Below are 25,582 nucleotides of genomic sequence, written 5' to 3' on the forward strand. Positions count from 1 at the left end.
ATAAAGTCACAAATTTACGAGTGTTTTTCTGGCAAATTTCCACTTTATAAACTTGCAAATTTGCCACTTTGTAAATTCGCAAATTTGCGAGTTTTTTTCTCTGAATATTACCCACCCCTCTAAAAAAATATATAATATACAAAAAAAAGAATACATGGCCCTTATACGTTATAATCAGCAAACATAAATAAAGGGGGCTTTAAAATTCCTAAAATTGTAACATTAATTTTGTGCTTTATTTTGTGGCGTCTATGTGATTGTGAGTTGCGCATTTGTTTTTATACAGCACATTCACCGCTCAACAACCAAATGTATAAAAACCCGAGACAAACAACTGTTATTGGACACGATTAGTGTCAGTAGTGAAAGTGAATCCCGTCGGAGTTTGGGCTGGCTGTTGCACATTTAATGGTTAAGAACATTTGATTCATTTTGACATGAGAAACACGCCTGTTTGGTGTGTGCGTTACCTTTCTGGCGAACGGAGCACCAGATGGTGACGATGAGCACGCAGATGACGGTGAAAACCAGAAGGGCCAGCACGCCACCGATCACCGCGTAGGGAACCGCACTGTGAGTCTCCACCACCGCGCCGGGATCTGAGCAAAGACAAGCGAGAGGACAGCAATTGCACACATCTTTCGGAATTGACCCATTTTTTTTGTTGAACCCTCACGAGTTGCTAAAAAACTCACCAAATTGCCTGTTTTGTTTTTGTGCTTGTTTTGACTTAACTTATTTAAATTCAATTAATTTTATTTCATTTTAGAGCAGGTTTGTTAGTTTTTATTAGTTTAATGATACAAATTAAATAAAAATAAATATAACAATATCATTATTTGAATTTGTTTTAGTATTAGGCTTTATATATATATATATATTTTTTTTTTTGTAATTTTATTTCATTATAGAAAATACATTTTTGTTTCAGTTATTTCATTATTTTTCATTAATTAATAGGATTAATAGGAAATAGGACCAAATATATATTTTATTGTTTATAATATTTGAAAGCTCCATATAATACCAAAATATGTGGGGCAGACAAAACTTCTTTCTGCCCCCTTTCATTTATTTTGCTTTACTTTGAATTTGAATATTGCTTTATATTACACCTTTTTTCTTTTGAAAATTAATGAAATAAATTGATTGATTGATTGATTGATTGATATGTATGTGGTGCAGGTATTATTTTTGTCCAAATGGGGAAAATTGCCTCAAGATGGAGGAAAACGCGACACAAAGTTCCTCAATTCACCTCAATGCAGTTCATTGGCATCAAAATGCCACAAGATGGCACCATCAGTAAAAAGCTATTCTAATAATACATTCGACAAGGCTTTGGCCTCAATAAAAAAAAACAGACAAGGTGAGTTTTCAAGCAAACGGCAGACGTTTGCTCCCCCCCCCCCCCCCCCACAAAAATGGAATATGTGCACCCGCGATTGTTGGTTAATAACCAGGCCAAGTTTTCAGAGTGGAGGGCAAAGTGAACCGACAAAGAGAAAGAAGCCATAAAACCCAGAGATGGAAAGATGGTCGGGAGCAAAAAAGGAGGAAGACGGCAGCCGCAGTAGGAAGACGGGAGATCAAAAGTCCATATCTTCCACCCGAGTTATATTATCAGCTCTCATCACCCCCCCCCCCCCCCCCCCCAGCCGCACCCTCGCTGACAGAATGGCTGAGAAATCAGGACAGCGAATAAAGCAATAGCTGGGAAAAAAACAACATTGTGGCCCGGCACCTGGCGAGAGAGCGCAATGCATTTTCAATGAGAGAAATTTTCAAATGTGTTTTTCCACCTCCGACTCTGGAAGCGATTATCCCGCCCACCCGGCCGGGAAATGGAATCACCCACTTAAGATGAGTGAGGGGAGATAAAGAAGTAAAAGAGCAAGTGGAATCTTGTGGCATTTTGTTTCATCGCTCGCGTCGACCTTTTTAAGAAAATTCAGCGTGCTGGTGAATGAAACGGAGAAGCGCGTACAAGCTCGTAGAAACGGTCACATTTGAACCCATCAGCCACAACATTAGGCACACCTCAAGATTCTAAAGTATACAATAACAGCGAATGGAGACCTCTGCCAAGGCCAAACGGGTCCAGTTTTGATGCCATGTGTCCCGTTTCCACCGCACAGCTCAAGCTTGGCTTTGGCCGGTCATAAAACTACAAAAATCACCAGCAAATATTCCCCATTAAAGTGAATTAAAATGCCATTGATCCATTCCGGCCCCGCAAAAACGAAAACAAATTCCTTCACATCACTGGGAAAATGAATGGACGGATAAATGGAAGGAAGGAAAATTGGCGTTTTCAAGCTGCAAATACGATACGTTGAGTTTGTGTCAGCTCAAGATAAACAAAAGAGACAATATTAATAAAATACTAGACTGAGTGCAATTTCTGTAGAAATCTTGCGGGAATGCTGAAAAACTGAATGCTAAGATTTGAAAGCATTTGCTTATTAAGTCAATTGAAAGGTCAATTATGTGTGAATTATTATTATTTATTTTTACTTGTAGTTAAATGACAAATTAATAAAAAGAAAAACTTGAACTGCAATCTGTCTAATGTTCATTATTGCGAAATTATAATCAATTTCCTGATCTTTTTTTTATTTATTTATTTTTCTGGAGAGCTCGGTATCGTTCATTCGGTAATTTTACCGATTTGACATGTCATCATCATTGCTCTCCTTTTTTTTTGTATGTGGCGTGTCAATTTTCTGATCTGATCGTCAGTTGGTATCAAACCATCAAATGTACTCAAATGTGATCCAAGCGGGGTTGGAACCCGAGTTCTCTGACATGGATATATTTGCAATGTTTCTCATCAATCAATGGCAATTTTTTTTTTTTTTTTTTTTTAAGAGAGACACAAACTAAGTTCAGACTTTTAAAAAGTTTGCAAGTGCATAAAACTGTTAGTGACAGAAGTGGGAGCAGGCAGGCCAACTTCACTGATACGTTTTCATGCTGGTCGCGATGATGGCACGAGAATTGTTTACTCAAAGTCCAAGGACGCTTGCTGTCGTCTATTTTGCAATATCACTTCCTTCACCTCATTTCCTTTTTAATCTCCCGCCAGGGCCTGATCTGCGCCGGCGCCGGCGCCGGACGACGTCAAGCCAACGTGTTCCTTTTTCCCGAGCGCCGGCATCGACTAAACGTTGCATTCTTCATTGCCCGCGACTCTCTTTGACATTTACACAAACGCACACGCACAAGAAGGTCAAAAGCGTCTACCTGCATGAGAAGGTGGCCGCATCCAAAGAAACATGATCCCTTTTCGCCCGGAGTCTCCGTTCTGTTGCCTTATAGAGAGCACGACTGTTTAGCGAGTAAGTGCATGAATGAATGCGCTCAGCAGACGACGGAGTTTGGATGGTGAACTCGCTCACACCGAACCGTATACCGAACCGGGTGCGTTTTGTACTCAAGTGCTTCACACAACTAAAGCACGGGATTTAAAAGCATTTACAAAATAAAAGTGTGAAACACATTTAAAAACGTACTTTACTAAAATTAGTAATAGAGCGTACGGCGCAAGAACATGATTTCGGAAAAGGCGATTTTAAAAATGCTTTGAAAAAAGCAAAAACTTGGATTTAAAAATATTTTCTCGTGGAGCTGACTTTACTTCTGTTGAACAACTTATTCCATTTGTGTGCAGCATAACAGCTAAATGCTGCTTCACCATGTTTGATTTGACTCCACTAACTAACCCAAGTCTGCAGACATAAGAGTATCTATTGTTCTTTTCCCCTCCATTTGCACTTAATTTAATGTCATCAGGACCTAAATCGTTCAGCGGTTTATCGACCAGTAGCCTCATTTTTAAAATCTCTTCTAAAGCGGACTGGTAGCCATTTTAAACCCTTTGGGACTGGACTAATATGTTCAGAACTCTTTGTCCTGGTCAGAACCCGATTTGCATTCAACATGTATCTCGATACATGACATGCGATATGATTTAAGGACCGTACGTTTTTACAATGATTTGATTGGGTTCGAGTATTCGATATTTTCAATCAAACCGATTGTCCGATTCCAATCGGTAACATCACTCATGTCACAGGCATATATTCTGTAGCCGCTACAGAAAATGGCTAACGTTACTGCGGCTTACTAAAGAGTTCTGGCCAGCTCCATATATCCATGTCTTACATTATACTGCCCCCAGGTGGCCAAGGTGCACACACCTGAAGGAGCAGCACAATATGCATTTAATTGAAGTAAAAAAAAAAAAAAGTTGCAATTAAAAACAAAAATGTACATTCTAGTTCTGTCAATTATGTATGTTTTTTTTTATAAGGTACTTATTTCTCTTATTAGTATCACATTTCCAACAATTTTGTTATTTTTTGGGGAGGCATTTCCATTCATTTTGATGGGAAAAGCTGATTTGAGATGCACCGTCGTGCGGTACGAACGTCAAATGCGCGCCAGACCTTTTCACCAGCCGTCACGCTCGTGTGGGATAATACGATTAGACATCCACCCGGATCGCTCGTCCGTCTTGCCCCTTCGCTGTCTTTTGTATGTTCCATTTTCGCGCTTTCAGACCTCACCATTTGTGCAGGTCCATACGCACGCACACACACACACACTCGCATGTGCACTTTATAAGCACAAATGCTGAGTAGGTAAAATGTGTGGGCAGCGATAAGAGAGGAAGCAAGAGCGGCCGATTGTGTGTCGACTCCAGCATCAGCAGGTATGAAAGCTTGTGTAAATACAGGACAAAGGAAGGTTGCCGCACAACAAGGGATGCATTTTTGTGTGTGTGTGTGTGTGTGTGTGTGTGTGTGTTCACCTGAGACAAAAGAGGAAGACACCACAGATGAACAAAGAAGGTCAAAAAAAAAAAAAAAATGCTGGTGCATTACCTTTGGGTTCCAGCGGGAGGGATGGAGTGACGTTGGGATGGGAAGTGGGAGTGGGAGGGGCCACGCTTGGGAATGACACATTATCTACACACAGGTAAGAAATTGGATGACATACGTTGAAAAAACACGGCATGACAACATCCCCAACATGCATGACATGCTAACAAACACAAGGCCCGGGGGGGGGGGGGGGGGGGCACGCCATTTTACGAGGCCCACGACAGCAAATGATGTGTTTAAGGGTGCTAAAATCGGGACCAAAAATGTGTAATAAATAATAATGTTCAGCAAAAAAACCGGGGTCGCTCATTTATTGTATCGCCAGGCTTCCTATTCCGTCTACTTTGGACAGTTGTTATTTTTTTGTTTATTATATTTTCTGTTTATTTATTCATTATTAATACATTATTATTTAGATTTATTTTCTGTGATTTTATATTATTGTCATGTATTATAGGCTATTTATTTTATTGTTATTTTCATTACTATTATTTTCACCTTCTTTTGTTATTCATAAGTTAGATCATGTCTTTCTATATTTGGAATATTATTTATTCAAATTAGGTTTCATTATTGCATTATTATGTTTTTAATTCTGCTTCTAAAAATGTATGTTGATTTGAACAGATATGCAATATCACTGATTCATTAAATTAATAAATAAACTAAGAAATATTTATTTGAATATATACACTTTGAATAATTATAACTTTGATTTATACCTTCAATATTTTAATTGTATTTTAAATGAGATCAAACCTTTACTTGGGACTTGTGCAATCCTAATTATTATTATTTTTAAATGCTTATTTATTTATTTATAATAATTAAATTTACTTTGTAACTGATTAATATATATATATAATTAATGTATTTATTTACAGTAATTGTAGATTTTTTGCTAATGACATTCATGAGAAAAGTATGGATTATATGTTTCATTTATAATAACAAAAATGATTATTATTGAAATATTGACATTCAATGAGATAGAGGCTGAAGCCAGCCCTGTGCAGATGAGGATGGGGTGCGAATGTCGGAGGCTGCACGTGGGGGCGCAAGGGGTCATGCATCAGAGCAGGACTCGAAGCGAGCCGATACACATCTACAAGGTAAGTGCAGCGCACAGTGACACGTTCCATCACGCCGACACGCTCGCTACGTTGCAACAATCGGCCGGCGCGACGGAGGCTTTGCCCGTGACAGATGCGCTTCCGATGGAAACAACCGTACTCGGGGATTGTCTCATTTCAAGGCCTACAATACGCTTGTTGAATCGATGACGGCGGCAACAATGCCAGGTAGCGTGAGGAAGTATGAAAGTTGATACTGTGTCCAAAGACAAATCCAATAGCTGACACCAAAAAAAAAAAACGATATATGATGGATAAGGCGGGCGGTCTTCTTTCTTCGAGCTCATTCAACCTCAAGCCAAACCTACCTGCAAATTTAGTAAGATTTATCAAGAAACAAAAAAAACCCAAAAAGATGACAGGTTTTGAGCTAAGTGAGACTCAGTCGGCCGAACATATGCAGTATTTAAAGCAGTGTTGCTTTTGGCAGCCATATTAGTTGTAGTCTTTTGTACAAAAAGGTTAATTTCTTTAGTCACGTTGTAGTCCTTTTCATATGTCATTTATTTGTGTTTTAGTTCAGTTTTAGTCGACAAAAGCTCATTGACACATTTGGTCGTCAGTGTAGTAGTGACGAGTCCACTAATCATGGCAGCCATCTTAGTTGTAGTCTCTTGGACAAGAAAAGTTAACTTCTTTAATCACATTGTAGTCCTTTTCATATGTGATTTATACGTGTTTTAGTTGACAAGAACTCATCGATAGATTTGGTCACCTACGTAGCCGTCGGACTAGTCGAACTAATCTTGGTAGCCATCTTAGTCGTAGTCTTTTGGACAAAAATGCTCATTTTTTTAGTCACAATGCAGTCCTTTTTATATGCAATTTATATGTGTTTTAATTCAGCTTTAGACTAAAACTCGTCGACAGATTTGGTCATCAACGTAGTCGTGACGAGTTGATTAATCTTGGCAGCCATTTTAGTTGTAGTCTTTTGTACAAAAAGGTTAATTTCTTTAGTCACGTTGTAGTCCTTTTCATATGTCATTTATTTGTGTTTTAGTTCAGTTTTAGTCGACAAAAGCTCATTGACACATTTGGTCGTCAGTGTAGTAGTGACAAGTCCACTAATCATGGCAGCCATCTTAGTTGTAGTCTCTTGGACAAGAAAAGTTAACTTCTTTAATCACATTGTAGTCCTTTTCATATGTGATTTACATGTGCTTTAGTTGACAAGAACTCATCGATAGATTTGGTCACCTACGTAGCCGTCGGACTAGTCGAACTAATCTTGGTAGCCATTTTAGTCGTAGTCTTTTGGACAAAAATGCTAATTTTTTTTGTCACAATGCAGTCCTTTTTATATGCAATTTATATGTGTTTTAATTCAGCTTTAGACTAAAACTCGTCGACAGATTTGGTCATCAACGTAGTCGTGACGAGTTGATTAATCTTGGCAGCCATTTTAGTTGTAGTCTTTTGGACAAAAAAGTTCATTTCTTTAGTCACATTGTAGTCCTTTTTGCTGATTTATATGCATTTTAGTCAACAAAAACTCATCGACAGATTTGGTCGTCGACGTAGTCATGACTAATCAATTAACATTGCCAGCCATCTTAATAATAGTCTTTTGGACAAAAAAGTTCATTCTTTAGCCACATTGTAGTCCTTTTTACTGTATATGTGATTTATTTGTGTTTTCCTGGATTAAAAACTGTAGTCGTGACGACAGCAGTTGACTAATCTTGGCAGCTCTAGTTACATGAACGTGTAGACAAACTACACCAGAAGAGACTGAGGCCAACAACAAAAAAAAATGGACTATCCCAACAAAGTGGAAACTGTGCAGTATAATGGAGTGGCAAAAGCGTAGGTTGCATGCAGGACACAGGCTAAATCCAAAATGTCAGACGCAGCATCCTCGGGCGCACTCCTGCAAGGAGGCGATAGAGCCAGAGTGAGCGAGACGTCATTATCGCCGCGTGCCGCCACATCCATCGGTGGGAATATAACCTGGGCCGCGCGCCTGATTGGCAGCCGCGCGCCGTTAACGCATAACAATAGGAGGTGGCACGGCGGCGGCACGGCGGCGGCCAAGAGCGCGACAGCTTGCCGAGCATTCTCCTTAATTAAGCCGAAGAGAGGAGGGGAGGCAACGTCGAAGGACGGCGGGAGTAACACACACAAAAAAAAGATGTAAATGTTGAGAAAGAAAAAATGATTAGGTCACCGGTGCTAAGAGGAATTAATCAGCGTCCAGTTAATTAGCGCTACAACCTTGATCATTAATCCTCGGCCTTCACACTGGAGTGTCCAACACACACACACACACACACACACGCATTCACGGCAAAATGCCTGTTTACTTATCTGTTCTTCACTTCAGGGATTACGCGTTCATTTCCACATAAAACAATTTTGCATGCGCATGACAAAGTGTACATTTGTTTTTAGGAATGAAATAGTGAAGGAGGAGGACGAGGAGGGAGGACGGCTGCGAGCATTAGTGCTGACAAGAGAGGAGTGCAGAAGGAGATTGATGATGTCGGGGGCCGGCGGGAGAAAGAGACAGCTGAGTACTTACCAATAAATTAACTCCCGACTAGAAAGCCCATTGGTGTGTGTTGCTATGCAGCATGCGGGAAGGTGCGTCGCCGTGCAGGCTCGCAAGTCCAACGTGATACGTTTGGCTTCGGAAATTGTTTTCCTCACAGCTATCCAATGAAAAGCTGTTCACAATTTTTGTGTTCGGCTTACGTCACGTTATTTCCGATCGATCCGTATTTTCCCATTCGAGTCAGACTCAGAATGCGTCATAGCATATTGTTGTCACAGATAGAATGATTGGATGAAAGCCCGGAAGTAGTTATGGGAACATTTGGCCGGGTAATATCTCGCTGTGGGTCCAGAAAGTAAAAACCTTGCCACAGTTTGTCTTTAGCCCCTTGTGCTAGCTAGCTAGCTCCCTAGCAGGTAAAAAGAGCGCCCGGGGAGCTAGCTTGCTAGGGAGCTCGCTAGCTAGGGAGCTTGCTAGCTAGCACCAGCGTAATAAAGCCATACTGTGGCTACTGTTTTTTTGTTGTTGCAGTTTTTCCTACTAAAATCCTTGGAACTGTGCCTGAATAGCATGTTTCAGTTGCCCCCAGTCTCCTCTTGGATAAAATGAGTTTCCTAGCCACATTCCAAGAACAGACATTCTTCTGCATTTATGTTTTTTTTTTTTTTTCCTGTCTCATGTTTTTCGTTTTTCTTTTTGCAGTTTTACCTGAAAGAAGCCAGTTATGATTTGAGGTGGAGCGTTGAAGGCAGTTTGGAATTAGGATACCTTTGTGTGACATCATGACATAATCAAGATCCGGCCTGCCGTATCATTTTATGTGGCGTGCAAAGGTAAATCATGCGCACGACTTCCTGTTTCTTGCTAAATACAACATTTCAAATTGTCTTCCCTTTTAAGAATGTTGATTTACACTATCTCACTTTTGTTCACGTTTCCAGTCCACCTTAATTGAAAAATAATGTAACAAAGTTTTTTTTCTTTTTTTACTGGCTTCTGATTTCAAAAGTAGTTATCCCTCAATTTGTTGTGTATACGTGATCATTTGAGTGAGTCATAATGGTCCTGTGAGGAAAAACCGTAACTATTATATGGCCCGCCACAAAAAATTAGTTTGACACCCGTGACGTAATCGGTCGCCATTACGTTCTACCAGCATTCGTGTTTTTTCATGAAATTGCCTTTTTTTTTTCAATCCAATTATCCCCTGGCTCGTTACAATGGCCAAAGAGACCCCCAAACTAATCCCCGGTCACCTCATATTCCTCGCCATTGTTTCTGCTCTTCCGTGGCGCTCGTCTACTCTCCAAATGGCCTTTTTTCGGAATGTCTGCCGTCTCGGCGGACCCGTGTCAAATTAAAATAACAAAACTAATGCATGCATGGCGACTCCCGGGATGACAAGGCTTCAATCCAGAGGGCGTGCGAGGTCAGTAAACATGTTGACGAGCATGCAGACAATCTCACTTTTATGCCTGCGGGATGTTTTAACGACGTTGGCTCATAACAACACAAAATGAAGGAATCGTCTTTATAAAAATGGCGTTTATTCCCTCAAGAAGCCCAATTGGAAAAACAAACACAATATGCATTCAAGATGGAGCGGCCCTAACAGATCAAACGCAACCTCAGTTTTGATATTGCACGCACGCTGGTTCACATGCAGATGAACGCGCGTCACATACAGTACGTCCGTATAACGGCTCGTATCTTCCCGTTCTCCTTCCTTCTCCCGCAATTCCATTCTAATGGCGTTTTCTTGGCTGGCCCATTCATCTGAGTGCAGCAGCTCTGTTCAATTACATAAAGGAGCCCTTCGGGGCTTTCGTCACACAATCAGCGCATTCTCCAACCGGCGGCCAGCGCGCGCGCACACGCGTGCAGCGTCGCATTCAACGCATCAACATAAAGAGTCCAATTTTGTCCGTCACAACAGTCGCACAGAAAGGAAACAACAATTGGCTCTGCTAGCTGTGTGTGCGTGCGTGTGTGTGTGTGTTGTGCGTGTGTGTGTAATATGTGTGAAATGTTTTTTTTTTAATAAGTATTTGTCATCCAGTGTGTGTGTGTTGTACACTCACTGGAAGCTTCATTAGGTACACGGGCTGAAACTAATGAGGTCAAGTACAGGAGCTCTTTCAGAATATTCAGCCGTCAACGTTATTCTAACAATATTTTTATTATCAGAGTTGCGAAAAGCGCTGCATCATGGAAAAGGCTTACTTAATTGTTTGCTGACCTTATTAGCGCAATAAAAAGCGGTAGTGTAATTTTCTATTCAACTTATTCCCGGCGGGATTGCATGCGATCAGTGATGCTCACAATTGGCTCGACGCAGGAGGAGAGAATGGCTACATTTGTTGCTTCGATTCTACAGACATTGCGCACCTTGGCCACCTGGGGGCAGCATAGTTCAGGCATGCAAGTAAACTGGAGCTGCTCTCAGCAGTAATATTACTCCTTCTTTGCAGAAGATAAATAATATGTACCGGTATGTATGTCAGCCTGCCCCAGGGCAGCTGTGGCTACTTAAGTAGCTTACTGCCAGCAGTGTGAATGTGTGAGTACACAAATAATGTATCCATTGTGAATTGCTTTGAGTGTCCAAAAAAAGCGCTATATAAATCTGATCCATTGTTATTATTATTATTACCTGTCCACCATTTGGTGTTCAATAAGCCATTACTTAAGGGGTTAAATTTGGTAATGTTTAGCCAAGTATTGGTTCAGCGTGGTTTAGCCTGTTTTAAAACCACTACATATCAATTAGCATCCATGACACAATGTTAACCCATTTAAGCAACTGTTAATTTGTGAATTGTGTGAAACAAGTTTTGCTTTGTTAAAAAAAAAAAAAAAAGGGTTTAGTTTCTCTTCATGACTTCATTCTACTCTGTGAGATGATTTTTTTCTTCACATTTTTGGTTGGGAAAAAAATGGGAGAGCGTAGGCTTGATGAGTTGTAGCTAGCTTCACCTAACAAATTTTTTAATGGCTTGTTTCCCCTCGAAAAAAATGTCTGTATTGACTGTGTTGTTTTCCGACTGATATTCTTTATCCTCTGCAAAGAACGACTAATTATTACTGCTGTACTTATAAGATGAGAGAGGAGTCGATTTTAAAGTGCAGTACAATGTATACTGACCCCCCCCCCTATTATAAAGTACTATTTTTCTCATTAAATTTTTTTTTTGTGTGAGACTGGAACAAATTAATGGTGTTTCCATTCATTTCAATGGGGAATGATCATTTGAGATTATTTAGATACGTCGAAAACAAATTGAATTCGCATGTCAAGGCATCACTGTATCCTGTATAAAATAAAAAAAAAGTCTTAATGAAGCGCAATACAGCAACGATGGAGACCCTTTCCGTAAAAGTCGCCTCCAATGCATCCATTTCCCTGTGCCAGCTCCCGTTTGTCAGCGCTCACCTTTTCTTCTCCTTTTGCAAGATTTAATCCCCCATCCTGCCTTCATAAGGTGACAGCGCCGCAGGCATCCGTCCATAAATTGGCCCTGTGCCGTTCGCCTGCAGTTTAGCGCTGGCTGGCTGGCTGGCCGGCCACTATTTCACTTTCTCTGTCGCTCTCGCTAAGTTTGAAATAAAAAATGAGCACGGAGGGAGATGAAAAAGAAGACCCGCAGCCTCACTGCACCTGCAAGGAAATGCCCCCCCCCCCCACTCTACGACCATATCCAAGTGTTCCACCCCCCCCCCCCCCCCCCCCCGTGCAAACCTTCCTCCCGCCTCCAGTGCCCGCTCAGGGTTTCCTGAAGGGCAAAGATGGCCAACCTAAACGATGGAGGGTGCCACCATTTTTTATCAGTGCTCCTGGGGGGGCCCAAGCAGATGGATGACAAAGTCTGCCTTTTTAAATTACAGCAAAAGATGTCCTGTTTTTATTGGAACAATACATAGAAGAGTATATGTATAATTTACTTGAATGCCCAAACACATACATGCAATATCTAAAAATACATATACTGTATACAACAAGGGCTTTGAAGCAGAGAAAAAAACTCTCCATAAATGGCACAAAACTGCTTTACTGCAAACCTACATCAAGTGCAAGAACTCATTTTGTACAAAAAAAAAATCAACTCACTCAAAGATTGAAAGAAAGCGTGACTCGCTTGTCCACTTAAGCCACCACACGCATGCATACGAGGATCACGTTGACTATATCCACATTTTTGGAGGACACAAATTCCGCCTGCACTTCAAACGAACTGACAACGGTTCTAAAAAAAATAAATAAAAAAATTGATTGTTACTTTTGGGAGCGATGTTGTAGTGCAACATCTTTCATGGCTGATCGCGACTTCTCGCAAACTAGGCAGATTTGAGTTCAAACTGAATCTATAATCGGCAAATTAGTTTACTTGGAAAACACCTCATTTGGTCCTGGCTTGCCACCAGGGGGCGCTATCTCATCTTGGCTGGTCTCATGCTAGGTTCAGACCCAACACTAGTGGGTCATTTCGCCAACAAAAAATTTGCAAAAATAATTTTGTCAACACGCATTTTTCACAGGACTAAAACTTGACTAGTCTGGACTAAAACCCTAATTCATGAACAATAACTGGGACTAAATCGGTATGCTCTTCCATCGACTAACGAAGATGCGACTTCAATGTACTTCACTTAATAAAAATGGACTAAAATCTGTGGACATTTTAGTTCATGAACAAAAACAATATGATTTTGTCAAATCTCTGCTAATCTGTCACTGTGGCACCACAGTGACAGATTAGCAGCCACTTGTTGATAGACTGTAAAAGTTGTTTTTCATCCCAAAGATGAGAGAAAATTTGATGTGAAATCGTTTTTAGATCTGAAATGTTCAACGTTATCTGCTGACAGGGGCTACAATGACTGTCATGACTAAAAACAGACTAAAACGTTGATAGTTTTTGTTGACTAAAACTAGACGAATAAAACTAAAGTAAAGACTAAAATGCTCAATTGGTAGTCAACTAAAAATGGACTAAATACAAATGGGATGAGGTTGACTGACTATGTTAAAAACGAATAAAGTTAAAAACGGAATCAAACGCTCAGCTCATCAGCGAGCTTTTGCAGAAGCCTGATAACGATCCTAATCGTGAATCAGGTGTGTTAGTGGAGAGAAAGATGGACAACAGGCTGCATAGGGGCTCTGGAGGACCCAACTTGAGCACCCCTGCTCTCGACCAACTTCCTCACTCAAGCCCTGCCAAGCCTGCCTTTAAGTTTATTGATTTTAACCGCAGCTTGTAAACACTTTTTTTTTTACGGTCCTGTCCCTGAAATTGTGGTGACAAAATGTTATTTAGCGATGACGCCGTCACGGTGGAATAAATAACGCTGACTGACGTACAACAGTGGCCACCGACTGTAATTTAGTGATGATGGAAGCACAATTAAAACAAATTTGAAAAAATAAAATAAAAAACGAAGCACAATTAAAATAATGTTGATGCTTTGACAATGACACGTTGATTTGGATTGAAATAAGGACAGACTGACGATGGCGGACGGGTCTGCCGGCTGTTGGCAAAAGACGGACCGGCAAAAGTTATTGACGGACTCGTCTCTGGTGCGAACTGCATTGACCACACCGTTAGAAACGCTCAACTCACCCACAGCATTAGGCTTGGTGTCTGCCATCTAGTGGTGAACACACTTAACACAACATAAACCTGCTCATCAACAGTCAACTCTTTTATTTTGAAAAATGAATCTCAGGCCACTCGCAAGCGTCCAGTTGCCCGTCCCTGCTCTCGGGATTCAACTTCAATGACACGTGTTAACCTATGTTTCACCTCCGTCGTCCTTCCCCCCCCGCCTGCATTTTCATCCCCTCACCTCCTCTCCCCGTGTTCTTTATTCAGCCCTCCCTCCCTGCCTCCCTCCTCAAGAGCTTGCCGCCGGTGCTAAAGGGATTGAACTGCAGGTGAACCGAGAACGGGAGGGCAGACTGCCGGTGAGGTGATGAACGCTTGAAAGGCCGTGGGAGGAGTCACGGGAGGAAGGGGAAGTGGACGGAAAGGTGAAAATGAGGTGAGAAGACGGGGGCGGAGGGGATTGAGACTTGGAGCGCTTGATGCGACGTTTAAAGTGAGAATGTTTCATCCTTACAACCCTAATGCTCTTTAGGAAGACGTGAAAAACGCTTTCTGTCACGCTAGCTTACCGGAGGCCGTTTTGATTCCGAATGGAATGGAGGGACACGAGACACATAGCAGGAAAAGGGCAACAATTGTTACTTTTTAGATAAAAAAGGGAACGTTGATTTTGCAGTTGACTGTATATTTAACATCCAGACTTGCCTTAAAGTCCGAATAGCATCTGTCTTGCGGTTTTACAGTATATCCCTTTCAGCAGAGGTGGCAAATCCAGGTCCAGAAAGTAAAATCCCTGCCACAGTTTGGCTTTAGCCCCTGATGCTAGCAAGCTCCCTAGCGGGTAAACAAGCACCGTGGGAGCTAGCTAGGGAGCTTGCTAGCTAGCACCTGGGTCTAAAGCCAAACTGTGGCAGGGTTTTTACTTTCTGGACCTGGATTTGCAGTATATCCCTTTCAGCAGAGGTGGCAGACCCAGGTCCAGAAAGTAAAATCCCTGCCACCGTTTGGCTTTAGCCCCTGATGCTAGCAAGCTCGCTAGCTAGCTCCCTAGCAGGTAAACAAGCACCGTGGGCGCTAGCTAGGGAGCTTGCTAGCTAGCACCTGGGTCTAAAGCCAAACTGTGGCAGGGTTTTTTACTTTCTGGACCTGCATTTGCCACCTCTGCCTTTCAGCTAGTGGTCGCCAACCTTTTTTTGCGTTGCGGAACGGTCCATATACGCTCTAAAAAGTGAATTGTTGAACCAATTTAAGATTATTGAATAGTTGACAAACTTAAAAAAAAATTGCTTCAATTGCACACACACGACTGAATTAAGTCTAAAGTGAATGCATTAAGTTAAATGAATTATGAGTTCATTAAACTTAATACTTTGGATTAACTTAATTCAGGTGAATAGATTAGGTTTAATGAACTCATTTAGTCGTGTGTTTTTAATTGAAGCGATTTTTTGAAGTTGGTCAACACTTCAATTTGTAATCTTGAATTGGTTCAACAATTCTCTTTTTAGAATATTCAAGTCCAGAACTTTCGTAACGCTTTAACGTGAATGCCAAATCTTCTTTTTCTCCCCCAACATCATAAGGTCATGCTTTAGCACTTGCATTCGTCAATCAAGTGGCTTGTGCTTCTGCGACTTTGGCTGCTAAATGCTATCTTGGTTGACAGTTTGACAGCCGTAAGCAAGACAATGCTCTTCCCAGAATCGCCAAATTCCTCCCTCCCCATCCTCCAAGCCTGCTTCTTTGTTATGATATCTTTTGCACTTCCATTTCTTTTGAGCAAGTCAGTTTTATTATACACATTTCGTAATTTATTGCAAATGAATTCTAAATTCGGAGTTTGTTGTTTGAGTTTTATTGTGTACGTAAATTCTCTTTTGCAGGGTGACAAAAAGTGCTTTTCTGCGGGGTGATTTCTTGTTAATCTGCAATCTCATCCTTCCACTGCATTACATCAAAAATACATTTGTAGAAAAGAGCAAAAAAAAAAAAAACAACAACCTTCCCTTCAGGTGGAATTTCCAGTGTGAGCTGGCGGCCATTTTTCTCTGCACTCCGGCTGATTTCTTGTTTATGCTCCCATAAACGATGAGCAGTGGCTCCTGGTTGCGTGTAAATCTCAGCCTTTAATTTACAGCCGTTGGATTGGCTGCGCTGGAGCTATCTTATTTCACACTTTTATGACTTTCCCAACACGCCCGAGTCCTCTCGGGCCGACTCGGCCAGTCAGAAGAGGACCGCGGGGATTTGGCCGAAGAGCCGTAACTTTTCGTACGCCGTCCAATAGGAGAAGCCTTCATTCAGTGCACCTTGTTAACACCTTGCGCGTATTTTACCCCCTTGCCTTCTTTCCCTCGAGGCCTGCAGGCTTCCGCTCATTCTTTCTTCTCTTTTCTTTCTTTTTTTTTTTTTTTTTAACAGCAGATGGTCTCAGTCTTTACAAGTACGGGATAAAAACTGCTCATCTTGAACCCATTTGATTCCCGCTCGGGCGCCCTCTGCCAAGGACAAGAAACGGCAAAGACGCTCAAGCCAGACATTGTAAAATGAAGCCCCCCCCCCCCCCCACACCCCCGGCCCACCTGAAAGGAGCTTTTAGAGAGCAGAGAGCTCGCTGGGAATAAAACGACGCTCTTTCCATCTTACATGGATTCAATTTCCGTCTGATCATCAGGCGTGAAAACTCTGCTATTTATCACTCCTAATTCTCATGCAACTAAAACTAAATAAAACTAGCAACCATTTCATGACATCGACTATAGACGGCCATTTGAGCACTTATTCAATAACAGTGATATCCACTTTAAGGTCCAAGTACTAGTACATTCTTTATTCTTGCTGGGAAGACAATTCAGCGTACTAGTAGAACAAAGGGTGCACTGTTCGAACAACTGTGTCTTACCAATGATGTCAATTATAGCCATTGACGGCTATAGACGTCAAAAATTCATTTGAACTATTTCTATTAGTTTAAGTTTGAGCATGAAAACCTAGAAAAAAATATTGTACATTTAGAACAGATATAAAATTTGTGATTAACTAGTGAAGTCATGCGAATGATTACGATTAAAAAAATTTTAATCGCCTGACGCCCCAAATTTTTAACTCTTTGACTGCCAGACGTTTTCAGAAAAGGGATGCCGTGGGTGCCAGCCGATTTTAAGCATTTTGACTGATCTTTCAAGGTCCATAGAAAATTATGTGTTTGGACTATGGAAACACACATACTACCAAAAAAAGATTGGACTCTCATCTTTCATCAGAAAAAAAAAGTTTGTTTCTACCTTATTCCGTTTTTCAGTAATCAACAATAGAAAATGGTTAGTTTCACCTCTGTTTTGAAACAAACGTCTTTTAACGTCTTTGGCACTCCTCCATAGGATTTTACTAAACGTTATTTAACGTTTTTGGCAGTCAAAGAGTTAATAATCTTTTCTTTTCTTCATTAAATTGCGTCAGGCGATTATTCTTTTTTTTTTAAAATTAATCACATGACTTCAATAGACTCACGATTAATCACAAATGTAATATCTGTTCTAAATGTACTATTAAAAAAAATACTAGGTTTTCATACTCTTGTTAACAAAAGTGGAAAATATGTTAAACTAATAGAAATAGTTCAAATGAATTTTTGACGCCTATAGTCGTCAATGGCAGTGAATGAGTTAATAGGACAACTTTGGCAGTTCTTTTTTTTTTTTTTTTTTTTTTTTTTTTAAATAATGGTACAAGTGGAACATGTGCACCAGTTGAGTTATGTATTTCCAATCTTGCAAGTGATAAGCAAATTAATTACCGGCTAACTTCCTCCTCAATTCACAACAGCGGGAAACAACTTGAAGTCTGTACAAAGTGAAAAAAAAAAAAAGTCTTACAAATTTGAACTTACAACTGTCAATCAAATACTTTTGTATGCCGAGCATCTACGCAACCCTTTAAAGTTTGAGCTGTGAAAATATATCCGCTTAAAGCCTCGTCCGGCGGCTTCATGATATTCCACTGAGTCGTCGTGGGGCTTTTCAATGCAATGCTAGCCAAGCTAGCTTGAGTCTTAAAGGCTTCCGGAAGTTATCATCAAACAAATCGTCTGTGTCATCGTTGGTAAAACAAAATCTGACAACCATTGTTGAAGACCTTCACATCTCTGTATGGCTTTTGACGTATATATTTCCCAGAAACATATGTTCTACTTTTGGCAACACTTTCAGGAACACAAGCTAGAACCTCCCTTTGTAAACACAATCACGACATCTTTGAGCTGCAGGTCAAATCCCGAATGTCCACTTTTAACCGTTCCAATAACAACGAGCCTATTTAATCCTCCGACCGTTCTAAACACGGCGGTCAGCGAGAGTTCGACATTCTGCCGGCAGACACTTTGAACGTCCACTTGACCTTCTGCATGATGCTCACGTAACAGAATGTCATCTATGGCTCCATAACTAATGAACAACTAACATCCATACAATTCTGCCTTTTTATATGTCAAATCATTACAAATGTGTACGATGTTTTCCACACAAATACACAATTAAGCCTGAAATGGATGCAAAAAAATGCAAGCGTTTGCTAAAAACAGGTGAACTCGATACATGTTTTGAAAATTTTCGAAACTTGGTATAACTGTCAATTTTTTTTGTATCAAATCCATATATTGTATTGTTATTAGTTCTTCAAGGTTCTGTTACCCAACCCCCTTGCAATTAATTCAACTTTTAAATGAAAATGAATTGGACCAGCTCGATTTTCGGTTTTTCTTCTGTAATTGTCACAAATGTAGCGATATATTGTCCAAGTTACATGCAGAGCTCCTCAAGTCCCTTTTCTCAACAAAAATAGATCAGCTCAATTGAAACTCATTTGCTCCCCAAAAGGCACAAATATGTCCTATTTTAAATGTTTTAAGTGTCCCAAAGACGTATTAATAAGTTTCTTTGTTTTTTATGCTAGAGCATACAGAAGGCTTTGATGCAGCCTCTCAACTGCAAAGAATGGTTGAAGAAATGCTAGTTATTACACAAACGGCCAACAGGTGGCAGCAGAGCATAGGAAATGAGACAATGGCCATATGCGTAGACACAACAAAATAACACACTTGCTAGTTGCTAATGCTACGCAAGCAAAATGGTGCATAATCGTCCGATTATAATCAGCGGCCAATTAATCGGTCGGGTCCGAGGGTTCACTATCTGGCAAGTGGGAGTCAAATACAGACGACTTGTTTGTTCTTCACAATTCACAATATTTTCAATTCGAACGCGGCTTTTGAGTCTCGTTCGGATTCGTACGACGCCTGTATGGAGCACATGGAGATATAACGTGCCCGGCGGAGAACGACACCTCCCAAAGTAGAGCAAAGCAGACGGGAAGACGGCTGCAAAAGCTGCAGGAGCTGCAGGAGCTGCAGGAGCTGCAGGCTTATGTCATCTATTTGACTATTCAAATTAATGAACTGTACGGAGCTCACACATGGAGACGACAAATGATGAAATGAAAAGAGAGGAAAAGCAAGGCAGCAACGCGCATCAAAGCTCAACATGTCGAAACTTCTCGGGCGAGAGGGATTGGGGAGCGGGGGGGGGGCGATGCGGTTGGAGTCAAAGTGGGTTAAAACGGCACCTTTCATCTTGTCGTTGTTGCCCCCCTTCAGCGCCTGTGGAAGGCCTCCATTATGTGTGGCGTTTGATGCCGAGCACGAGTGTGCTGATTCTGTGTCTACACGTGTGTGTGTGTGTGTGTGCGTGCGCGTGCACACGTGGGTGGGCGTGATGGGCCGATGAGGAAGAAGGCGCCAAGCCTAAAATGTTACGCAGGCCGTCGTCTTTATGCCTTTCTATGCGCTCGACTGCTTGGAATGTGTGTCAGGTGCTTACGGCGGGTGCAGTGACCCTGACAGCCAGCAGGGGGTAGGCTAGCTGAAAACGGGCAAACGGGCTGCTGAGTGACAATAATTCAAAAACCCCCAAAAATCGGATTAATCAATGCTAACGGTAGAGTAACAGTTTTACACTTAAATGGCCTTTGTGTTGCTGCCCTCCTTGGCCACCTGGTGGCAGTATTTATTTCATGAACTGTAACCTATTTTTTCACGATTGTGTAACATTTTCTACTAATTACCGTGACACATACAGTAGATCCCCGCATATTTGTGGTTGTATATTTGCAGATTTTTGTTGTTGTAACAATAGAATATATATATATATATATATAAATAAAGAAAAATGTTGGAGTCTGGTGGCAGAGTTGTCCCCAAGTAACAGTAGTGAGCCACAAACCCGTGTTTGTCAAAACTGTGTGATTCTGCTGTTTTCTCTCTCGAAAATCCAAAAGAGCTTACTCACCTGTTTCCTCACAGGAAACCACATTAAAAGTCACAAGCCGCCCACCACCTTCTCTCCCTTTTCTTGCCTAACAAGAAAACGTCAGGCAATGTTGCACGCGTCAACATCATCATCGCCCTTTGAGCGCCGCCAACACGCCATCTTTTCAGGTCAGCCCTCATGAAGAATTGAGTCAGCGGTGAAGCTTTGAAAACTTGTGAGACCATCGCAGCCCAAATCCGCTTCCCCCAGTGAACCCCCTCCAACAGATGTTTTGTTGTTATCATCATGTAAAATGTAACAGACTGGCTAATGCCTACCCATTTTTTTTTTTGCCCTTTTTCTCGTCTTTTGATTCCTCTGTGTTTGATTGGAAAGAAACAAGCAAGTGACAAAAGAAGGACAGAACAGTAATCGGCGAGTCTGTATAGTCGAGGATGTTTAGCAGGAGATTCCCGCTGTGAAACAAATTGAGAAAAGCAAATAGAACTGAAAGACAGCATCAGGATTTTAATACGTCTATTGTCCTGCGCGAAGAATCAACAACGCCACAAAAGGATCGATACAAATAGCGTCAAAACACAATGACTAGAAAAAAAGGCAAAAGAAAAGATGCGTATTGTCTGGACGCGGTAGCAATGACGGTGGCGAGAGAATATGTGAACGGGCAGACTGACCGTAGACCAGCAGGGTGTAGTGATCGGCGGCTCGCCCGTAGTTGTTCTGCGCCTGACACAAGTACGTGCCGTTGTGCGACTGGCTCAGGCGGGAAATCTGGAAAGTGGGCCCGGAGATCTCGGCCCGCTCGGGTAGGGTGTCGTTGATCTTGGACCACTGGATGGCCCTCGGCCTGCGGCGGAACGGGACAAGATAAAAAGAAAAAATAGCCTTGAAACTACTTTCTTTTTTTTTTTTTGGTGCAATTTTGCTAATCAATGGCTTCATTTGAAGAGCAACTTTCACATTTTGAGGAGGAATTCTTTGCAGGTTCATCTCAGGGACCTGAAGCAAAGGTTTTATTCCAACATTAAGTGATTTAACTTAGTCTTATTGGTTGGGCCGTTGTGTTGTTATGGTCTTGTATTATGTCTCTTATGATGAGGATGAGTTTGTCAATCTTATTTTGTCTAGTCTCTCTTATTTTGTAATTACTATGCAGTTGCTATGACCTTCATGATGATGAAGTTGTCAGTTGCTATTGTCCTGTAATAGTCACTCTTGTTTTGTCTAGTCGCTCTTATTTTTTTAATTGTTATGCAGTTGCTATGTCCCTTGTGATGAAGTTGTTAGTTGCTATGCAGTTGCTCTGGTCCTATAATAGCCACTCCTATTTTGCCTAGTAATTTTTTGTAGTTTCTATGCAGTTGCTATTGTCCTTGTGATGATTAAGTTGTCAGTTGTATATGCAGTTGTTTTGACCCTTTAATAGTCACTCTTATTTTATCTAGATATTTTGTAGGTGATGTGCAGTTGCTATGGTCCTGTAATAGTCACTCTTATTTTGTCTAGTAAGTCTTATTTTTTTAGTTGTTATGCAGTTGCTGTAGTCCTTGTGATGATGATGATGTTGTCAGTTGTTATGCAGTTGCTATGGTCCTGTAATATTTTCTCTTATTGTGTCTAGTAAGTCTAATTTTTTTAGTTGTTATGCAGTTGCTGTAGTCCTTGTGATGATGATGTTGTCAGTTGTTATGCAGTTGCTATGGTCCTGTAATATTCTCTCTTATTGTGTCTAGTAAGTCTTGTTTTTTAGTTGCTATGTAGCTGCTATAGTCCTTGTGATGATGATGTTGTCAGTTGTTATGCAGTTGCTATGGTCCTGTAATATTCTCTCTTATTGTGTCTAGTAAGTCTTATTTTTTAGTTGCTATGTAGTTGCTATAGTCCTTGCGATGATGATGTTGTCAGTTGTTATGCAGTTGCTATGGCCCCGTAAGAGTTACTCTTATGTTGTAGTTGCTATGTCACATTTGATGATTAAGTTGTCAGTTACTATGTCCCTTCTTATGATGTTATCAGTTGATATGGTCCTGTAATAGTCACTCTTCTTTTGTCTAGTAGCTCTTATTTTGTACGTTGCTATGCAGTTACTGTGTCCCTTATAATGAAGTTGTTAGTTGCTTTGCAGTTGCTATGGTCCTGTAATAGTCACTCTTTTCTAGTAACGCTTATTTTGGTCGGTGCTGTGCAGTTGCTATATCCCTTATGATCATGAAGTTGTTAGTTGCTACGGTTTTTGGAATGATGACGTTGTCAGTTGCTATGTATCTTATGATGATGAAGTTGTTAGTTGCTCTGGTCCTGTAATATAGCCACTCTTATTTCTGTAGTCACTCTTCTATTGTCATGCAGACCTTTATTCTGTCATACACCACATTTGTGAATTTGGACATTGAAGACTCAAATGCTGACGCCATCGCTAACCAAAACAGCAGCACCTACAGCTAAAGTATCTCTCCGATTAATCAGCCGTCACGAGATGCCTTCGCAGTATCAAAGACGATCAGACGCCATGTGACGATCACTCGGTTGACTGCGTTGTGCGCGGCGGATTAAAGTCTTCCGTTACGGCTCGGATGCGCCAAATTTGCGGGCTCGAAATACGCACACGGATGCACAAATAGAACACACACGCGCGTGTACACACAGGAGGCGTGAGGATTACAGCGCCGCCCTGCTGAACAAAGCTGCGGCTGGCTGTGTGTCATGGCTTGCGCTTGCGGGCACACACGGCAGCCGCGACTCGTCCAAAGCTCCAATCCCTCGGAAAGTTTAATTAAACTTTTCCGATTTGGCCGTGCACACACGCTCAGGCGCAAAAAACTTTTGGGTCTAATCACAACACTTCCGTCGAGCCATATTAGTCCAAGTCGGGTCACCAGAAGAGACTTGTGGCACCGCACGCGCATACGACAGCTAAAAAGAAGCCAGTCAAGCGGAATGACATCAGCGTCCTCTTCTAATTCCTCGACCACTAATTGGTCTTTAACGCTTGACAGGGATTGAACGGGGTGTCACTGAAGACTGTAACGTGTGTGCGTGTGTGTGCGTAGGCGTGCGCGTGTGTGTGACAGGGGTCCACAGGGGCCCGCTGGGCCATCACACACTCACAGCGAGTGTCCCCAACCAAGCATTGCAAAGCTTTAGCAGAAGCTTGAGTCGATACGCCGATCACAGTCGGGCCACTCATTGTGGGATTACCAAAATGGCGGCGCACCCTGGGAGGTGCACCAGCCTCCTCTCAAGTGTCACAATGGACTCCGTTGCTAGAATAATTAGGGAGACAATTAGAGCTGGGGAAAAAAAAGGGGAAATTGACAGGTGGGATGAGGAATTCTTTTTCAAAGAGGGGGAATCGTCTTCGTCATGAGTCAAGTGGCCTCGTAACGGCCCGCGCAAAAGCGAAGGATTTTCAATCACGAGGGAGCATCTTGTGAGGTTGCGCAAGATTTGCACGAACCCGGAACATCTCGAACATCTGTGTGCGGAGGCTATACAGACCTGATGACCTGATGTTATCGTGTCGTTTGTTTTGAGCTACTGAAGAAAAAAAAGTGTCAAGTCGTGCATAGATTGCCGACATGGCGGAAGAAAATCTTTACCGTCAAGTGGCCACTTGGAGACTTTGTTTGTTTACTTCTGCTCGTGAATTTCCGGTGGCTTGTGCACATGGACGCGTATGCACGTATATATGTGTGGATATTTACACCCTGTAGCATTTTTCGCTGTAGAGTCGGAAAATAATGTGAGAAAAATGTATAAACTATGTATCAAGTGCTGAGGCAATTACGTGCGCGCAATATGAAGTGATTATTAATTTGTAAGGTTTTCATAACAGCCCTACTGTACTATTTCATTATTACTTATTCGATAAAGAAGAGCAGCAATCACTCTTGAGGCGGCCGTTGCTACAGAAACGCATTTTGTAACATACCAACGCGGTTCATCTTGACCTTGTAAAAAAAACTGAGGCCAACTAAAGAATTCGTTCTTTGGGCTATATTGTGGTTCATCATTTGCCGTCCACTATATTGAACATTTTTAAAGTGGAAGTCAACCTTAAACATTTCTTGACAATAATATGTTATATGTGAGCTGACTAGTCTAAACATGACATTCTGATTAATGTTACATTTGTGGAATATGAGTTATGAAGCAAATTCCAGTTGTTTTTAATCCATCTCAGGGGGCGGCCATTTTGCCACTTGCCGTCGACTGAAGATGACATCACAGTTGCTTAGGATTCAGGCAACGGCTAATCACAGCTCACCTGTTTTCGGAAGCTGCGCTGTGATTGGTTGTTACCTGAGACCCGAGCAACATTGATGTCATCTTCCGTCGACAGCAAGTGGCAAAATGGCCGCCCCCTGAGATGGATAAAAACGGCTGGATTTTGCTTCATAATTTATATTCCACTAACACAATATTAACTAGAATACCATATTCAGACCAGTGGGGCTGCATAGAACCTATTATTGTTGATTTCTCCTTTAAGCAATTTTCATTCATTTTTTACAGTAACACAACAAGCACTTGTGTGTGTGTGTGTGTGTAAATATCATACAGTATGTTCTCTCTATATTGCGGATTTTCACTTATTGTGGGAGTGCAACGTATCCCCCAGAGGTTGACTATAATCCGTTGCGGTATAACAACAACAACAACAACACATTTACAGACTACAAACTGGGGAATTGCCAGATTGGAAGGAGGAATGTGTTTTCAAGTGAAGTTCAGCAGCTTTTTGGGAAGCTGCTCTGGAGTTATCAAAAAAACAGACTCAGATCGGCTTCCTGGAGCTTTGCGGAGGTGCTGGAGTGGACCAGGAGCCAAGAAGGGGGGGGGGGGGGGCTTGGCTTTAAGAGCTCCAACAGCCAAGACCTCTTCGCACCTCAGCGGGAAGTGCGAGCGTTGTTTGTTATCTCCGTTTGAAATCTTGATTTATACTTTTGTTATTGGAAATGGGCAACTCGAGCTCTTTTGCAGAAGGTAATAAAACCGGGATCAGAATGTTTTGAACCGTCAATCACACATGAAATGTCAGCAATGTTCGATTGATTCTGCAGCAACAGGGAATCAACGAGTACGTCCGTATTTAAAGGGATACTTGACTCATTGAGCCATTTTCAGCAGT

At 41.5% G+C, this 25,582-nt stretch overlaps 1 protein-coding gene across 4 annotated transcripts in view; it reads right to left on the reverse strand.

Moving 5' to 3' along the window:
* The window catches only part of cadm4 (cell adhesion molecule 4), a 216,733-nt gene that overhangs the window by 5,615 nt on the left and 185,536 nt on the right, over nucleotides 1–25,582 (reverse strand). For 3 of the 4 annotated variants that reach the window (XM_077574807.1, XM_077574806.1, XM_077574808.1), the window contains 2 exons: nucleotides 21,126–21,298; nucleotides 471–599 (listed from right to left, as the gene is read on the reverse strand). In XM_077574807.1, the coding sequence (XP_077430933.1) occupies nucleotides 471–599; nucleotides 21,126–21,298 (302 nt within the window). Of the gene's footprint in view, nucleotides 1–448; nucleotides 600–21,125; nucleotides 21,299–25,582 lie in introns of all 4 variants that reach the window. The other variant, XM_077574809.1, reaches the window with a different exon arrangement.

This window comes from Vanacampus margaritifer, chromosome 9 (genome assembly GCF_051991255.1).
Source record: "Vanacampus margaritifer isolate UIUO_Vmar chromosome 9, RoL_Vmar_1.0, whole genome shotgun sequence".
In the NCBI taxonomy this organism is placed as follows: domain Eukaryota; kingdom Metazoa; phylum Chordata; class Actinopteri; order Syngnathiformes; family Syngnathidae; genus Vanacampus; species Vanacampus margaritifer.